At 40.7% G+C, this 20128-nt stretch overlaps 1 protein-coding gene across 1 annotated transcript in view; it reads right to left on the bottom strand.

The window, feature by feature from the left end:
* LRRC1 (leucine rich repeat containing 1) overlaps positions 1–20128 on the bottom strand; it is a 579559-nt gene that overhangs the window by 102196 nt on the left and 457235 nt on the right. Inside the window, exons 8-9 of the mRNA XM_085610853.1 lie at positions 12953–13097; positions 4437–4555 (exon numbers count right to left, since the gene is read on the bottom strand). Of these exons, the coding sequence (XP_085466979.1) occupies positions 4437–4555; positions 12953–13097 (264 nt within the window). The remainder of the gene's footprint in view (positions 1–4436; positions 4556–12952; positions 13098–20128) is intronic.

The raw sequence follows: 20128 nt of genomic DNA, 5'->3' as shown, positions 1-20128 counted from the left end.
AAACCCAACCACACAAATCAAAAATGAAGTGGACATAAAACTAAAAGAATGGAGAGATAAACAGCTAATTGATCAAGATGAATTCAAATACCTCTCCACGGACAACCCGATAATGGCAACAATTTACTTTCTCCCCAAGATTCACAAAAATCCCACGAAACCACCAGGGAGACCAATCGTATCTGCGAAGGGTTCGCTATTAGAGCCAATCGCGAACTTTGTGGATAAATTTCTCTTTCCATATGTAAAAGAACTAACGTCATACTTAAGGGATACAAAAGACCTTTTGAGAATTCTTGCAGAAATGGTATGGAAACCAACATACAAATTGATATCCATGGACGTCATCTCGTTGTATACCAATATCAACAACAAAATTGGATTAATGGCATGCAAATATTTCCTTAAGGAAAGGAATATCCACTACACAAATCACAATACTATGATAACAGATATGATCGAACTATGCCTAACAAAGAATGTTTTCTTATTTGGGGAAGAAATCTACTTACAAAAGAATGGAACCGCGATGGGTTTTTCTTTTAGCCCAAGCTACGCATGTCTCACAATGGGCTGGTGGGAGCAGAAAGTAGCTTGGGACAGTCAAAATGAACACCATGTGGAGCGAATAGTATCTTGGATGAGATACATCGATGATCTCCTTATAATCTGGGATGGATCGGAACAAGAATTTGAATCATACTTCAACATCCTAAACAACACAGATACGGATTTGCACTTCACATATAACATCAGTGACAACAGAATTGTGTTTCTTGACACAGAGATCTATGTCAAAGAGGGAAAGTTACAGACCACACTACACCGTAAAAGTACAGCCAGCAATGCTACCCTACATGCGGAGAGTTTCCATCAGCCATCTCTAATAAGGAACATTCCCTATGGAGAACTACTAAGAATACGTCGAATCTGCTCTGATGACAGTGAATGGAGAAAACACAGTCAACAATCAATCAGGAGATTTAAAAAACGTAATTACAACAACAAAATCTTATCGGATTGTCTAAAAAGAACTGAAAAACAAAACAGGGAAGATATCATCAAAGACCATAAGCCCTGTGAGAAACAGGAAGAGAATCCCATTCGATTGATCACGACATTATCGACTCAATCTAAACAAATCGAACAGATTCTACGTAAACATTGGAACATATTGACACTGGACCCTACGATGGCAAAAATAGTGGGAAATCACCCAAAAATAACATACAGACAAGCCAAAAATCTCAAGGACGAGCTGGTACACAGTCACTTTGTAACAACAGTAAAACAACCAACGTGGCTACAACTGAAAGGGTTTTACAAATGCTCGACGTGTAAAGTATGTCAAATTGCGCAAAACATCAAAGTAATTAAAATGGCAAACAACAAGAAGTGGACAATCAACCAAATGATCAATTGTAAAAGCCAATATGTGGTATATATTATTGAATGTCCATGTAAGCTAAAATACATAGGAAGCACAGTGTGCGAACTGAAAAAACGTATTTTAGAACACGTAAGAGCAACGACTAATAAAGACCGCAGCTACGCAGTAGCGGAACACATGGAAAAATACCATTCAAGTGACTGGAAACAATTGAAATTTTATGCTGTCGAAACGGTGGGTTGTCATGTGAGAGGTGGCAACCGTGAAAAGACACTGAGACAAAAAGAATCACGCCACATCTTAGGGTTCAGGACTTTGACCCCGTATGGTTTGAATAAAGACGAGGAGATGCACTCACACCTATAAGGAGAATCAAATGATCTGAACACAGTCTTAAACACCCCGTTATGAAATCCGTGGTTTTTCCCCCCCTTTTTTTCATCTTAAGTTTTTCTTTTTTCCTGGAAGCAACAGGAAAATGGTTATAAAAATTGATTTTCACAGAATCAGGTGTACTAAAAGTATATTGTTTAAAAAGTTTAAAAAGTATATCACTCACCAGAGAGATAAAAAATATGTGGATACTTTCAATCTCGGCCCACTAGAGGGCTAAAGTGCAAGGTACAAGTTGATTAAAAGAAATTAGTCAATATGACTATTGGATTATTAAAATGTTTAATTAATACATGCACTTATAATTTGGTATTATTGATTATATAAACGTGTTTAAAATATATGAATCTTACACCTGACAAAATGGTTAATAATAATCCCGCTATGGTCGCTGAACTACAAGGACCATAAGGCTATGCGAAATGTAACATCATGTGACTAGTATAAAAATAGAAGAGTGAAAAATCACTGTTACCCGTGAACAAGGTCAAAGCTGACTGAAACGCGTTGGGTTCTGTAAACCTGCTTGCCATGCTTGGGATATTATTAAATTGATTTGGAACTGCACCATACCAGGGAGTGCGTGTGGATTTTTTCCTGAAAACCCAGGAGCTTTGATTGAATCTTACAACGGCTGACTCTGCCGTCTCCACAATTCCCGCACCGCCAAGAGCGCCAAATGCCGCCAACAACGAGTCCTCGCTGTGAAAATATATATATATATATATATATATATATATATATATATATATATATATATATATATATATATATATATTTAAGCAAGAAGACTACCTACAAATCTAGTTTAGAGGTTAGAAATCCCTCATCTCATACCTAAGTTGAGAAAACGAACACAAAAGAACCCCAACTGCTCATCATCACTAAGGGAACGTTAGGGAAACAAAACAGTCTAAGACATCGGTGATCTCAACCAAAAGGGTGCTGTGACCACACCGGTTAAAAAATAAATATGGCTAAGCACTAGAGTTATTTCCTGCCTGGCTGTCATAACAAAGGGACTGCCACCCACAGGATTAAAAAACAAAACACAGTAAGCATCCTGTGTTGGCAGCTAGATATGGAAAAATAATTCCATCGGACAAGAATCCCAGACCATCAAAATACACCCATATTACTGAGGATAGGTACGCATTTATTTTGTATGTAAAATCTGCTGTATGCGGCTGTTTTATGGTATAATTTAATACATGTGCTTATGCTGGCCTGTTCCATAAGCAAATGCATGTCACAGCAACCTCTAATGAGATTTCTAAACAAATGGTAAGGCTTAGAGGTGTCGTTTTCAGTAGATCAGATACAGAAATATTAATACACAAACTTAGGACACAAATAGTCTCAAGCAGAAGCAGGAGCCCAGCAATTTCACTCGTAATACTTTTTCTTTTGGGAAGTTCCACAGGTGTCACGGAAAAGCGTATGCTTCAACGAGACTTGTGACTGGAATGGAAATGATCAATAGTGCATGGGGAGCTTTACAAAATCCACTCAAGTTGTGACATGCGGTTTCTTACTAGGTTTCTGGGCTGGTGTGGTTTTCTACAGGCTTGCTATGTCGAAGAGCCTATACAAATGCATTAACAGCCAAAAACATTTAAGCGTTAAGAGATTTACACTGAAGTGTTCATTTTTTTTAAAGTAATTTTTAAGTGGATGAAAAGTTGACAATACATTAAGCTTGCTGTATAGGGGATGAGAGTCCATGGGCTTCAGCACTGTAAGTACTTTCCCTTTTATTTCTAGATTTTCTTCGGGGCAGTACTCTAGCTTCGGTGCACACACATCTAAAAATGAAAAGGGGTGGACCAATGAACTATATCAGAAGTGATTTAAAACTACACTGCAATCTCATTGTATCCAAAATATTTTTTCATTCTGATGAAGTGAACCAGGTAATTGTAGGAAGGTAATTCGTATTTGAGATGGAGCAGATAAAGCTTGGCTACTTTTTTGGGGAGAATGTGGTAGTGCTTGGGGAAAGATACAACGCATTTTTTGAATCTGATGTGAACAGGTCTGTTATAACCATAGAATAGACATTTTTTATATTTCTTATCTGCTTGAAATAAAAACTAACAATCCTAGATCTAAAGGAAACAGGTGTAAAATATGCTCGAGTCGTACTGGCCACTTTTATATTTAGCTTGATAGAATAATAACACCCAGTGGCTTTTAGAAAGAAGAAGAAATATGCAAATAACTTCCAATTAATGTGCTATGAGTAAATGTGAGCGAGCAGATGTCCTGGAAACCGGAGTGGATTTTACTCTTGCGAAGATTAAAGGGTTCAGCCCTAATGTGAATCCCAATACTGGACGGGAGGACAGCTCTGCATGCCCCCCCCCCCCCCCTCCCCTCTGCAATGCCTCCTTCCACATCCAGCAATGGTGGACACACGGGTAATCACTGTGACCTCAAAAGGTCACTGCGTGAATCCCATATAAATCCATAACCAGCTCCACACTTCTGTCAATACAATTTATGTGCAAATGCCTGCTGAATGACTATCAGTTAATTAAACGCGGCGGAAACAAATGTCATCGTAGGCTGGGTAGAAAGCGAGGCTACAGTACAACACAAGGCACAACAGAGCGCTCTTAACACAGGGAACGCCAGCAGCGCACACACTCACCAGAAGCTGGTTTTCTGTAAGAATCAGCTCTGATAAACTCTCACACTCTCCAACAGCTTCCGTCAGCTGCATGAGGCGATTCTGGCCCACCTTTAAGATTGACAGCTTCCTTAACTTTCCTGAGGAAAGAACATGAGTTAGCTGCAGCATTTATTCGCAAGCATGGCAGTCCTAAAACAATTGAATCGTTGATTTAAAAAAAAAAAAAAAAAAAAACTATCACATTAAAATAAGAATATATCATGAAAAGTTCAAATGAAAAAAGGACAGATTAAAACAAATGTTGCAGTAAACCAATATTCTGTTGCAGAATTGGGTATAAAGTACCATGATCTGGCATGCTTTTTCTGCAGAACTCGGCCTGAAGTGTGGGGGTGGAAGAGGTCATGGTTGAGAAGGAAATAAAGGTATAGGAAGTGTCAAATCAGAAAACCTGCAGGAATAACCTGGGTAAGAAGAAAGCTAATCTTAAAACAACCACCAAGCAGTTTAAAGGGAGGAGAAAAACTAAATACATGTTGCTACAGGTTTTGAATGCATACAACACAGGACTTCAGTTGGAAAAATCGTATGGCTATGCAAGAAGTAAATGCAGGCCAAAAAGTGGTTATTGTGAAAATGAAATGTAAATCAAGATTTACAGAATCAGAGTATGTAATTTTTTCTGAACACAGGTGGTACAGCAATGGAAAATCCACTAGGTAGAAAGCTTTTCCACATTCGTAAGTATAAGAAAGGTGAGTGGAAATGGGTGTGTCACAGCCTAGTGGGAGCTGGTATTGCACTACCCTTTCCTCCAATTATTTATGTGATTTCTTCACATGGAAAATATTTTCTATGTTGAGCAAAGAAGGGGGAAAGCAACAACGCCTGTCTACCTTAAATTAACCCCATACCTCTGATTTTTTCATTTCTTCCAAGTGTAGAATTATCTTTTTCTATTAAAGAGTGCAGTTGAAAGTGGCAGTAGTCACGGGCTACGCCTAAACATTCAAAATACATTTTGTGCAGAAAGGAAGCAGGCCACACTAAATAATGCTGCAGGAACACCAGAAGACTCGGGGCTTCTGGAGTGCCCAACGAAAGCTCGCGGAGATGAATCAATAACCGCTTTGTAGAACCTTGGTCCATAGTGAAGAACTGAGACCCAATGACATCCATTGTTTGTGGAGAGCTTGTGAACTTGGCCCCGCACCATATGCCTGCATATAACAATAGGAGCCATCATTTACGCACCTCTCCAAAAACAGCAGAGCACAAAGAGGACCTCTAACGCTGAAATCTGCTTCAATGTGCCGCATGCTTCCAGGTTGGGTTCTATCCTCTAGAAACATGAAATTATTTGACAGTGCCGGCGATTTACATTGAGCAGGGATAACACAGAAATTTATCTGCCACACCTTGTATGAAGAAGCATAACATTTCTTGTCCAAGATGTGAACCAGAGGTCCTCGTTCAACCTCTGCTTAGTGGGAAGTCCGTAGAGTGCAGAGCGCCCATTCTGTGGGGGGTTTTCCTAGCGAAATGGATTCTTGAGACTCTGAAACATAAGGGTCCGTCTGAGTCACTCACCATTGAGTAGTGTCCTAGAGCTTGGGCACCAATCCGAAATTCTGGAGCCCCCTCCACAGGCCATTACCACTCACTTTCTGAATTACTGAGAAAGAGAACCCTTTCCAGAGGGCATGAAATGGGGCAGCTGCACAGTATGAATACTCTGAAATCTGACGGTTCCTGGATCACTCACAGCAGGGGAAGCATCAGCACAGAATTTTAAGCTGTGACGCCCAGACGGAGACAAAATGGACTGCAATACATGTTACCGTACTATGCTAAACTCAGAGTGATAGAGGATGGCAGATCACATTTCTTCTGGTTGAGATTGGCTGGATGATTGGAAGCTGCATAAGACTTGTGAGGTGAAGACTCTCCGCGGGTGGCATCAATGGACAGGACCTCAATGCTTACCCTTCTGCTGGGATATATAATGATTCAAGAGAAGACTATGATGCATGCAGACAAAAGAGAAGTGTTGGGCGAAGTTTGGTCGTTAGCTATGGTTGACCCTTCAAGGCAGCTTGTTGGTAATAAAGCAGGTGGAGCTTAGGGTATATTAACACAATACCGGAGAACTTCCTGATTTTCGGATCACAATATGGTTGATATGCCACAACACTTCTTTTGGTTCCTGTTGGACCATATTGGGTGCGGTGCTAGAGCTTGTGGGACTGCTTTTGTAGTGCGAGAGCCCCTGAAGACCTCGGGATACTATGTTCTGTGCTATGGTTATTTGTTCTTTATGGTTGGATTTGGGTTGGAATCAGAGGGAGGAATTATGGGTCTAGAACTGTGTAGGTGGGTACTGTTATTTCACCTTCTCTTCTTACTGTTGGCTGAAGATTTTAGTGACTAGAAAGACGTGAAATCCTTTGGATGGGCACCTTCATTGTATGTATCAAGAGGGAGTTTTAGGTCTTAAATGTTTGCTCTTGACTGAAAAGGGACTGATGGACTTTTGATTACAGTGAGAACACGTGAATGCTGGGCGACAGTCATGGTTAATTTACCAGTAGGTAAAAGAGGTCTACTGTAAAGGTTATTAACATCTGCACCACATAAGCAAATTGCCTGGAATGTGGGAGGTCTGACTAATTATACCAAACGGCATAGAGCTCTTTAATTTCTTAGACGACAAAGAGTGGTAAGAGTACTCTAATGAGTCAACAGTGGTCCAGGAAGGGAGGTCCACTATGGTTTATAAACTTGAATGGAAGGGAACAAAAACGTTACTTACCTGTAACAATTAGTTTGCAACTTGCAGTGCTGTAATTGTTCATGCTCTGAACATTCCTCCCATCTAGTGCTGGGAGCAGACATTAAAAGTCGTTTTTCTTCAAAGAAATTGTTGATGTTTCTAGTTGTTCTTTCACCCTCCCCCCCAACGCCCACAATGCGCCAGGGTATGAGCTGTATCTCAAATTATGTTTCCCCATACAAGTGAGAGTAAACATGCATAGCACTGCCAGGCAAGACCCGTCTATGTACAATGGTGACCAGTTGTCCTTTGTAAAAGAAAAGAAGAAGAGTTGCTATAGGGGAGATATATATTACATACATACACACACACACACTTCAAACAATGAAATCCTCAAACATCCTACTATGAGCTCACATCGGGCAAGTGTGGGAGGGCACATGCGAATCTACAGCACCACAAGCGGCATCTCGATTGTTGCAGGTTAGTAATGGTTTTTTTTTGCTGCATGTGTTGCTGTAGATCACATGCTCTGCACAGACTGAAAAACAGTGCCCCTGTTCCTAAAGCTGTGGTTTGCCAGCTATTGCCGAGTGCCAGGCCTGAATATCCACAAAACAGTGCATAGTAAAAGTGTGAATGTTGGACCATGTTGCAGCTTTACAAATGTCAGCAATTCGAATTTTACCAAGAAAATCCACAGTGGATCCTTCTTGTGAGTAGAATGTGCTCTTGCATATCACTAAGTGACCCTATAGCTTTGGCATAACAGATGTGGATATAATTAATTGTCCATCTACAAATGCCAGATTTGGAACTTGATTTCCTCAAGTGAGGCTTACCAAAAGCTACAAAAGTTATTTATTTTTTCTGACTGCTTTAGTTATGTCCATGCAATACATAGGAGCTCTTTTAGCACTTAAAAGTGTATAAAGCCCTTTCTACAGCAGTTTGTGGTTTCAGAAAGGTCAACGATTTGATCGGCATGGAATGGAGAGACAACCTTAGGCAAACAGGGAGGGTTAGTTCGAAGGAGGACCCTGTCCTTACCCCAGACGTCAAAACCAGTCCGAGTTTGTCTCAGGTAGGAAGGAGCACAACTTCAAACGTACGCAGGCTACCTTGTGTTCTTGAGTCAGATTTGTGGGACTATGCTGTGGTGTCTCTCAGTAGAGAGAAGGCATTTCATTCTATTAGTTGGTATGTTTCGTTTGAGGTGTTGGAGGTATAACTTTAGCCTAGTTTTAGTGGCTGGGAGAAAGTGGTATATTCTCATGTCAGAGAGGGAGTCAAAATTAATGAGTGATAGTTAGCTGGCAGCTGGTAAGGGGCACCTGGAAGGGTTGCCCCTGATCTCCACTGACTGGAGTACTGAGGTAGGAAATGTGTAATTTGGGCATCTGAATTGGCACTGTTATCATGTGGTGTCTCTATATACATTGAACACATTAGCCAAACTTGAGCAGTTGTGTGGATGAGTTTGACGGAATATTGGGACTTAAAACTAACTGTTCTAAAACCGGTTTGCCTCCTTCTGCGTGCATTAGCCTGAGGTGGGACGTGTAGATTACGGGACCTTGTTGTGTTGTGGCAACCTAGTGGCTTGAAATTTCTGGGGATGCTAGTAAAGCACCCTAATATCTATGATGTAACATTAAATTTGGACTAAATAATGTATCAACGGGGTCTTTGTCCACTCCTGCCATAGCCTTTGATGGGCATAATTGCACCCGTGAAAATTATGGTGTTGCCTCGTTGTCTATAGGTATTTTAGGGTATGGCATGTCTTGTGCCATTCTTTCTATTTAAGGAACTGGCTTGCACGATGTCCTCTCATTTGTGGACTAGCACTCGCATCGGGTAGAACTATCCACTCTTAAATTTCCTAAGTATTGGAATGGAGTGGTTTTGATGGAGAATTCTCACTTGGTGTCCCAGTTGCAGCAGCTGCCCAAGTGGCAGGATGCTGCTCTTGATAGGGACCACTGATCGCTAAGTAATAGCTGTGGAGGGGAGTTGCTGGACATCTGTTACCGATCTCTTCATTGGGGGAGAGGGCGGGAGGGGGGAGCAGGCGTCTGGTCAGGGACAGAATTGATAAGATACTAATAATTTACTCCTATGGTGGGCATTTGAGGTCTTTAGAACATTTTGCCCCTGAGAAACAAGAAGGGTATCCTACAATGAATAGGTTGTTGTACGTTGTTGTAAATGTTTTATTTACATTTTTTACTTTTGATGAAGTGGAAGCTTGTTTTGATGTTCAACAGGGTACATTTCTGACATATTCTCAGTTGGGCAGGGCTGCAAATTTTACTTTACAAGCACTGTGTAGAGATCACCCAGAACTAGGTGTGGGTGAAGTTGCTTTTTTCCTCCATACGAAGTAAGCGGATACAAAACCACAGGCAATTTTGCAGTTTCTGCATCTACCCATGGCAGACTGGAAAATGGGAGGAATACAGGAGAAATAGAAAGAAAAACAAGAACTCCTCATTATGGACATTGAGAAATCCAAGGAAAGGATTTCTTCTGCTGCCTGGTACTGTTATTGGACCGTGGCTTTTTTGCCGTTTTTTTGTAGCGCTAACTCGACCCAAAGGTATCGGAGCGCTTTACATGAGCACCAGTTTCGTTACATAAGGACACATACATTTTTTAGTAGTCACAGGGAGATTAAGTGATTTACCCAGAATCACAGGAAGCTGAGCCGGCGCCGAGGCTCGAACCTGGTTCCGCAGCTCCAAAGTCTGCAGCTCTGGCCTTAAGGCCACAACCTCTCCCCTACAGTCATTTAATTACAATGACCAAACCCTGACAGTGCGCTTCAAGAGCCTCCCGACATGGGAACTTTAGTATGGGAGGACCATGCAGTCAGACACGCCTCACAGACATCCCTGCTGTGAAAGTAGCTTTGAATGCGCCTGTGAGTGGCTGGGTAATGTAGATACGGTAATGCTAGATGCATTAAGGAAAATACACTGCCCTGCTCGTGACTGTGCTTCAAAAGGCAACTGAGCTTTTTGTGTTTTATTTTTCCACCCACAGAGAAGTGGATCAAGTCCAATAACACTCCATGGGTGGGGAAAAAAAAAGTAAATTTTGTGCACTTCACTTTCCAAGTGGGAATTTCGCCCATCCCAAACCAGAACCAGAATTGCTGCTACAGGCTTGGTGGGAGGGAGATCTTGCGAGTCAGTTGTCTGATTCAGAGTGACGAAAAGTATCCTCTTACTCTGAACCAGTAACCAGAAATGAAAGATTTATTTAAACACACAACAGATTTCTTCATAAGGCTTATCTTACTCCAGTTGTGTTTAAAATGATTTATGCTGCCGATCTGATATTTGCCCTAGGTACGAGTCTAGGAACACGGATTTCCTTACATGATTTGGATGCGTGCTTTGGTGGGCATGTTCTGGAGCAGGGGTTTTCACTCAATTGTGATAAGCAGTTGAAAGGATGGCTGAGGTGACATTCAAGCATTGTGTGTTAAGACTACAGCCAAAACCTAAAGGAGAAAATGGGATTTAAAAGTGTGAAATTGAAATTGTTATTGGTAAGATGAGGAATTGCCACACATTGGTTGCAGGAACGGCGCCCCTCTTTTGAAAACAAGTGGCACGATTTGCAAGAGTTGATACTAGGGGAAGAATTACTTGTGTCAAAATAAAGAATGCATCAGAACAGGACTGAATATCTAACAGATTGGAGAGGTACATATGGGAGGTTGTTGGGTAATGGTAAGGCGATGATTTCTCCTCAACGTGACTACATATAGTTGGGATGAATTGTGTTGTCTCAATTTATTTAGATGAGGACTGTGTTTTTATTACAATGGAACCACGAGACTGCCATGGGCGGCTACTGAAATTAATCTCAGCCACTGGTAATTAATCTGGACCACAATGCAGTCCATTGTTTTCTTCTCCACTGTCCCACCTCATATAGGAACCAGCGATTTCCAAATTAGCCTTTATCCGACTCCAATCACAACAGTCCAGCCTGGCCAGGTATCATCTGGCTGTTTTTTTCCCTGAGGTGGCAAGTAAGGCCAAAAACAATAGACTGTACTGCAAACCACAGTAATTAGAAGTTGCTGACGTTAACTCAAGCAAACAACTATCGGTTTTTGTTGACTTCATTAAGACTCATTAAGTGTAACTGGTATGTTCAGATGAGATTCTCGTACTCACTGTGCCTACAGATGAGCCACAAATCGCTCACAACTGATATGGGGTAGCTTGTGTTCTCAATCAGAGGGAGCCTGTCAATTCGGGCTTTCCAGTCCCTATTGCCCCTATCCTAGTAGGACCAAGGCTGAATTGCATATGCTTGTTTCCGGTTTGAGGTGGCAAGGTGGGCTAAACAAAATGGACTGGATTGCAGCTCATAGTAGTTACCAGTGGTTGAAATTAGATCAAGCAATCGCCCCACTGTTTTGTGCCGTTATTTTTTTTTTCTTCCTTAGGCTGATTCTAAGACATTTTGTAAGCAATCTGTGCAGTTTCACGCCCAGCCGGCTGCGGGAACCACTACCGAACAGGTGTCTCTACGGGGCAGGACCCTTGGTGGTAGTGTGACTACAGGGCTACCCTACGTATAGAGGTCCCACATGGGGTTTATCCTCTCCTTAATTGGGATGGAGTGATTATATCAACAATCGTTAGATTTAAAAAAGGAGCAGCTATCTGCCCTTACTGCATAGTAGTGTAGGAAATATCCCTTGTACTTTCTTAATCTTCCAGGGGGCGCACGCCCTGACGAAAGTCCGTGCACCCTTTATGGGGCAGCAAGGACAGAAACATGTTGGCAATAGGGTCCTAGGACCATAATATCCCTGGAAACCCTCTATTTTTGTTTTTACTATCAGTGCCAGACCCAAGAATAAAGGGAAACTGGGGTCTGACACCGATTCTTAATCTTTAACCCCCCTGGCCAAATATCATCTCAATAAGTGCTCCCTGAAATATTGGTTGAGCCCACCCTGACTTTAGGCGTTGGGGTGTCCCGATGATGAAGCATGACACCACTAGGGTGTGTGAGGGAATATAATAACAAAAGGACTTGCTTCCTTTCCCACACTTAGGTGGTGTTACACACTTCAGATAGGATATACCATCGTTCTATTTAGTTTCAGTCAGCTACACATATTGTTTGCTGACTGGTCAACCACGGGAGTACTTATAGTGACTTAGTAATCCTCTTATCTCCATTTTGTCAGATACAAATTATGCTCCCTGTCCACTAGTTTTCCGCAATTATGTGTAAATCCCTTACTTCTGTGTCTTTACTCCTCTTGTACAGCTCATTCTGTACCACTTCTAGGTGCTCTATCTATTGTTGTGCCGACTGTCTGTGCATCCAAATGCTTAACACTGCACCCTATTTCTCTCCATCAATCAGTCCGGTTATACACATCTTTCGCTCTGCGATCCTTGCTTGCTTCTCACTAAGCAACTTCTAGCACTCTTCCAATTAGGCTCTTGTTCCTCCCAACGAGACTGGTGGCAGAAGACAAGGAAAGGCTGGGCAGATGGGAAGGTGTAACAGCTATATAATTACATGTCTGCTTGGTCACAGTGTTTCCACACACTACAAGAAGTGCCATCTACAACTGTAAACAGGTCCACACCTTTTTACTCACTCTGGTTGTGTCAGTGTTTTTAACTCGTCTGGATGATGAATATCTAAAGCAGATGAAGACATTTTAAAAAATAAATAAAACTTTAGCCATGGACCGTAGATAGGTAAAACTTACCAATACCATCTGGTAAAACCTCTATTAGATTCTGGGAAGCTAGCAAGTCTGTTAATGAGTTAAGACCACTGATCTCATCGGGAAGCCTCTCAATCTTATTCTCTGACACATCCAAGCAAAGCAGGTTCTTCAGGTTTCCAATTTCCTATGTTGAAAGAAGCAAAGAAAGAAGATATGTCCAGATGTGTAGCAAACAAAGACTTCATCAATACTTTTAATGCAATTTTATAAAAAAAAGCTTCAATAGTTCTTAAGAGTAAGAGAACTATCAGCGGAGTTTAGCCTATTTTCTGGTGCCGCCCATACTTTGATTTAGACCAGGCTTCTCCAATTAGTAGCTCATGAGCTATTGTGATTTCTCCAGGTACCAGTAAACAGATGTGCTGTTTGTAGCCTACCATACTAAATTAAAAGCTTTTGCTTGGTTGAGTTAATATATGTATACTAAAATTGAGTGTATGTACTTTTAGAACTCATGTGTATTTTTAGAACTCATAAGCTGATGTTTGGAGTAAAATGACTACATTTCCAAAATCTATGTAAAGCAGATGTTTTAGTAATACATAATGTGGTACGGGGAGGGGTAGATCTTATAATTAACAGTATTACCTTGGTGCTAGTGGCACTCCAGCTATGGCTGTTATGTATTATCCATGTAGAGGAATTTCAAACTGGTTAAACCTTTTACATTACTGTGGTTAACTCTGTCTGATGCACTGAGGTGATTGATGATCATTGCATGTGGTGGTGGCCACTAATGTAATAAAGTCTGATGTGGTCACACTTATATGACTAATAATAGTATTCGGGAAGATGTTCATTGAACACAAGTAGCACTTACAGAAAAGGTTGGAGACCACTAATATAGACACAGAACATCTATAGGATGGGAATCTCTGGTATTCGATTTAATAATTGCTATGCTATAGGAGTCCACTAACAAGGATCACATTTGTGAAATCTCCCGTGTTTTGCAGTGTAAATACAGTCATCCTTGATTTTCAACCAATGCATGCCTCTTTCGAGTCAGGTGATTTAACACACCCTCACAAAATCAGATGTAAGCGGACTTTCTAAGATCAATCCCTGGACAGAAAATAAAATGGGGTGACAAACCAATATCACAAATTGCTTGAGTCAGATCCATCACTGGATGACAGCAGTCTATCAGCACCACATCGGATTCTGTTGATGGACAGCGTAAAGAACACGACCGCTCTATTTTTATGTCGTCAATCTCTTGGGAAAGTCTACAGCAGAAATTCACCGTTTAGTATCCTGCACTCAGTGCCTTGTGGGAAAATAACACTGTACCGGAGTTACACTGAAAGCTTTGGAAAGGCATTTATGCATTAATTGTAACATATTTCTGGGTTGGTCTCAAGTGGGAGCAAGAATATCATAAAACTTATGCTAGCTCTGTTGGAGCAGAAAAAGGGCATAAAAAAGATCTAATAAACATGCAGAGATCGGAGGTAAGAGATCAGCCACACTGTGGTGATCCAATTCAGCTATTTTCACAGTGTTACAATTTTTCTGGAACAGTGTCAGTGTTCATGTGATCATGCATGCACAATGGCTACCCAAAACTGAGCGCCTGGGCTATTCATTGGGCCAACATGGGGATTTTCAACAGCATAATTGTAAAGATATTGTCATAAGGCATGCTGAGTAAAGGATTTGGGTAAAAATTCGCACAAGGTCTAAGCAAAGCTATTCTACATTATACGAAGATGGACCTAGCTTGTCTTGCAAAAGGGCATAGAAAGGGGCTGGATGAGTGCACATGGAAGGTCGTCCTAGAAAGAAATGAAATACTGGGAAAAACACCAAGGAGGAATTGCCACATTTGGGTACAGTCACACACATGGTGTATCTGGGAACAAATACATGACTGCACGCTCATGTTGGTGACAACTAGGTGTACAGAGGGCTAGTGCACACATCAAGTGATGTAATACATTTCCTTTCCACAGCTTGCACGAAGCCTGAACATGGTTAATGGCAGATGCTTAGATTAATTATGTTCTCTAGGTACTTAAGAGAACCAACATATTTCCTCATGCTGGTCCTAAATACACTAAAAGTACTGGGTATGCATGGTTTGTGACTAGGTGAGTATGGGGAAAACTGCACCAAGAAAATTGCAAGGGTGATTTAAAATCCATCCTAGGCAGGCAGCTCTGCAATGCTTCTCCTGCTGTCACGGGAAGGGGGGGTTGGGGGGGAGCAAGTGGGGGAGAGGGGTGTCAGACACATACTTCCAAATTCCGCTCACTTTAACGTTACTGTTCCACCAATTTCAACTGACATTTATGAACCCAATCCTCCATTCATCTGGATTCTCAAGTTAAGCAGAGTAAAACAGCATCCTCCTGTGCACACCCTACTGTCTGGTGGGCATTAGTATGCTTCAAAACTGTAGCACAGCACAAGCATGCCCGACTGAAGTTGAATATGTGCTCACTTTCACCTGGATTCAGTTGTTGCATAGATTTACAATGTGGATATTAAATGCATAAAATGCAGTGCCACTGTAGTATACGTAAGTAATATAAGGAATGTGTTGTGACCTGTCTAAGTTACTATGCATGCTCTCCAGAGTTCCAAGACCCTGCTGTTCAGCCAGTGTGTATGTGAGGTCACAGAATGTTCATGAGTGACTGGTTGGTGTGAATGTCAGGTTGAGAGAGTGGGCTGAGCAGCAAGCATGCTGCTCCTGGTGGGGCATTATCTGTAACCTGGAACTGAGCTAAATAAACCTACGTCTTATAACTTACAAGGGTCCATCTTCATTTTACCAGAATGCTTGAGTTAATCTTAGACACTGGTAATTACTAAGGCCGCATACCAGTCCATTGTTATTTTCACACCATGCCACCTCAGTTTGGACCCAGCCATATGCAATTCAGTTTTGACCCTGCTCCAATGAGAACCGCCTAGCCAGAACTAGCAGGCCAGGTCCTCCCTGAACTGGAACACAAGCAACCCAACATTTATTTTACCCTGATTGAGGCCCGTCAGTTGGATGCAGCTTGGCTGCAGTGGCACAGTGAGCATGAGACCCATGTCTGGACATGTGTTACACTTAGGGCATTGTAGCGAAAAGTAAAAAACTGCCATCATGGCATCCATCTGAGACACAGAACTAGTCTTCTGGTAATATGTAATATTTGGGCGCTCATAAAAATTTCTGCTTGAACTTTACAGACCACCCTCAGCATCCTCCTTCAAACTCCAGCAACAGGCTACAGATGGATGGCAGAGAGAGGACAGGTAAACTTCCTCTCTGAAAAGAGCGAAAACGAAATACCTGAAGGTCGAGTTCTAAGAAAGAGAGCTTGGAGGAATGAAAAGAAAGACAGAGGAAGTAAGGTAAAAAGAGTTGCAAAGGATGACATTTGGCCCAATAAAATAAAGAAATTGAGATATCGACTGACACGAGTGAATTCGCCAAGAGCTGAACAGGTGAATGAAGTGACAAGTCAAGAAAAATTAAAAGAAGAAGAAACAATTGAGAATAAAGAAAGTAAAAGAACAAGGAAACCTAACCAGAAGTATAAGTCACTGGAATGGACGTACGTGGCTCTGCCTGAAAAGGGTAAAGAGGCAGATAGTCAAGGAAATCCAGAGGAGGCCGTACTGTAAGTGGTTGAAAAAGAGGAAGAATCGGAAATCCTGAGAGTTCTCTTGTCCGACATTGGAGAAGAAGAAACGGAAGTTCAGGAAATTCTGTATTTGGATGACGAGAGGAAATTGAAGAACGGTGAGATGCCAAACTGAATAGATCAAGAAAGCTGTTGATGAAGAAAATAAGAAATTAAGTCGAAAGATAGTTACTGGTAGAACCAAATAGGTGTTTAGAGCCTAGTCAAAAGACGCGGTCCATTTTAACGAAGATGGCTAACATAGATAGTAGCAAAGGTAGTTGTACATTCATGAAAAGATGGTGTAAAATGTGTTGTTGTACAGGATTATTGATGCTTCTATGGAGCATACTTGCTCTTCTGATCTCTTTTAAAGTCACTATAGATACATTAGAAGGACATAGTGAGAATAAAACTAATATAGGGAAGATTCAAAAGGTAGTTCCGACTAGAATAGATAATTATTTGCATAAAGGCAGGTCTATAACTTTTTTCTAATAATGTGTTTTCAAAATTATTGTACGAATATGTAAAGACAATGGATGTAAGGGACTGCTACGTATGCATGCAGTTACCTGCCTCCGTTTCCGAAGGAGTGACTTATCACCTTCCAGCAACGTATGGAATAACATGTAGTGTAATAGCTAGTTTATTTTATCAGACAGGAAAATTAGAATATTATTTTTCAGATGTAGATAACATTTTTGCACAAGTGCCTGCCATTAACAAACTAAACAAGGTAAAACCTGCTAGGGTATTAGGTGAATTTGTCTTAGAAACTAAAGAACTAACATTAGAATATACTTTTAGAAACAATTTGACTTGCAGTTTGAAGAAAGAGTAAAAGACATTCTTAGACATGGTTGAAGAAAGGAGACTGAAAATGCAAAGAAAGGTAGCAGAAGGAAAAGTGGAGAAAACAGTCTGGGATGTAGAAAGGGAAAAACATTTGAAAGGAGAAGCTAGTCCAACTATAGCTTTAGATTGGCCTCAGAAAGGGAAATTTTGCATTCAAAGGAATCAAACTGTGTATGATAACTATTTTCTAGGTAATAGTGAGTGCCATGATACATACCGAATCATGGGTGGATGGGGATTTAAAGGCGGAAAAGATCCAGTCTTTCCAGGATTATATTTTATTTGTGGGAACAGGGCATATTATCGCTTGCCAGACCATTGGTATGGCACATGTTACGTAGGCCTGGTTTTTCCGAAATTGTTTCATATGGATAGAGGAGAAGATGGTGTACATAGTTTAAGTAACCATTTAGTACGTAGTAAGAGAGAATCTTGGACAGAAATTGTAGGTGACATTTTTGGTGCATTGATACCAGCAGTGGGAATATCTTTGAATGCAAACAAAATTAGAAAATTATCAACAATAGTGGATCGCTTGTCAACAAGCACCGCTGGAGGATTTTTATTGGTAGACACTGAAATGGTTGCCATGCGTGCTATGGTAATGCAAAATCGACTTGCCCTTGATATATTACTGGCAAAAGAGGGTGGAGTCTGTGGAATGCTGAAGTTTCAACATTGTTGTACTTACATTCCTGACGAAAGTAAAGATCTGAAAATTTATATTAGGAATATTACAGAATTGCATGATGAAATTGCACCACTGGAGGTTGAAGGTGTTTGGGAAAAGATCGGAAAGAAAATAGCTGCTATTAAAAATTTCTTAGTAAAGCTAGGTAGTACATTTATAGGTAAAATATTGTTTCCATTAACATGTGTGATTTTCATAATATTAGTGATAAGATTAGGTTGTATCTGTTGTAGAAATAATAAAAACAAGAAAAGATTAAAAAGCGAAAAGTTAAGAAGAAAAGACAAGAAACAAGAAAGAGAATTTGAGGAGATAGAATTGGAAGAGTGGAAGGAGAGTATGTATGAATCAGCAAAAAGAGGAGACGTGGGTGAAACTGAATTATGATTAATTTTTTTTTTTTTGTTTAAATATTTTTTTATTTTGTACTTTCAGCAATGCACATTTAATACATATAATACATTCATTTATTTATTCATTTTCGCAACCTAACCTTTTAGATAATTTCAAAAACGAGAAACCAATTAAGAAAAAGAGAAAAACCAGATGTCATATGAACAAACCAATATACCAATATAGCTCTCACCAATCCCAAGATCATATCTTCCCAAGTTACAAAATTTACCAGATTGCCAAATTACCAGTTTACCCTACCCCGACTCTCCACCGCGCTAAGGGCCCCCAAATTCTTATGCCTAGAGCTCTCCCCACTCTACCTTTTCTTGCATAGATAGGTTTTTCTAAATTAAATATAGATATTAAGTTTGCTAACCATACGTGCATAGACGGAGGGGATTTGTCTAACCAAGCCCTGGCTAGAATTAGTCTATACACCGCCATTGCCATAGAAATAAATTCCCTCTCTACGTTTCTGTTTCCATCACGGTCTATACCTAGCAAAATACATAAAGGTGACATGGAGATCTGTAGGCCTAGAGTCTTGTCAAAAAAAGCTTTGATGTCCTTGATTAAAGTATATAGTTGTGGGCAAGTGGCCAACATATGAAGTAAGTCAGCGTCTAGTGCACTGCATCGAGGGCAGTTTATCCCAGATGTACCCCCCCATTTTGCAATTCTAGCAGGCGTATGATAGAAGGAAAAAAGGGTTTTATAATGTTGTGATTGTAGGGGGCCGGAACATAGAATATTACACCCCAAGTCCAGCGACTCCTGGAAATCCTCCATTTCTCCTCCCAACTTCTCTGCCCACTTGCGCTTATGTTTTTCTAGGTCGTCCACTTTAGTTTGAGCTAGTATCGCGTAAGCTGACCTGATACTATGCTGGCCGCCCGTGGTTAAAATCTCCAGGAAGTCATTTGTATTATATCCTGCTGAGCCACCACTTTTCTGTCCCAAGAAGCTTCTTAGTTGTAAGTACTTAAAAAAATCTCTCCTACTCAGCTTAAACTTGTTTACCAATATCTCAAACTGCACCAATCCCCCATCCCCTATTAGATCCCCTACTTGGTTAACACCTTTTCTATTCCATTCGGCCATTACTGTATCTGAAAAAATTTGAGGGGAGTGATTTGTTTTTATATAGTTTAAGATATCTATTATACCGCCCAAGACCCATCTTCCTCATAAAAGCATTCCATACATTTAAGGCCGCATTTAGTGTCTTAAATTGCTTCCTTCTAAGGTACCCAAACTCAGTAAAACATAACAAACAATTTTCTGCATCTTGTCCTAACAAAATTGCGTATATATCGGTAGATTCAGACGTTATTCTTTGAAGCATCCCCCCTCCTCCGATTAAACCTTGCATATATTGAAGGGCGGTTGCCAGATAGTATAGTCTAAAATCCGGGGCTCCCCACCCCCCTCTGTTTCTCGCCAATGTCATAAATTTATATGCCCTACGAGTTTTCCCATGTGCCCATATAAACTTGTTGAGGATACCCTCCAAAATATTAAACCATTTGGTTTCAAAGATTAGCGGAATTGTTCTAAATAAATACAGGAACTTCGGCAATATAC

Source organism: Triturus cristatus, chromosome 6, assembly GCF_964204655.1.
Source record: "Triturus cristatus chromosome 6, aTriCri1.1, whole genome shotgun sequence".
Classification (NCBI taxonomy): Eukaryota; Metazoa; Chordata; class Amphibia; order Caudata; family Salamandridae; genus Triturus; species Triturus cristatus.
Note: the sequence above shows the minus strand (reverse complement) of the source record. Positions and strands in the feature narration are given on the sequence as shown.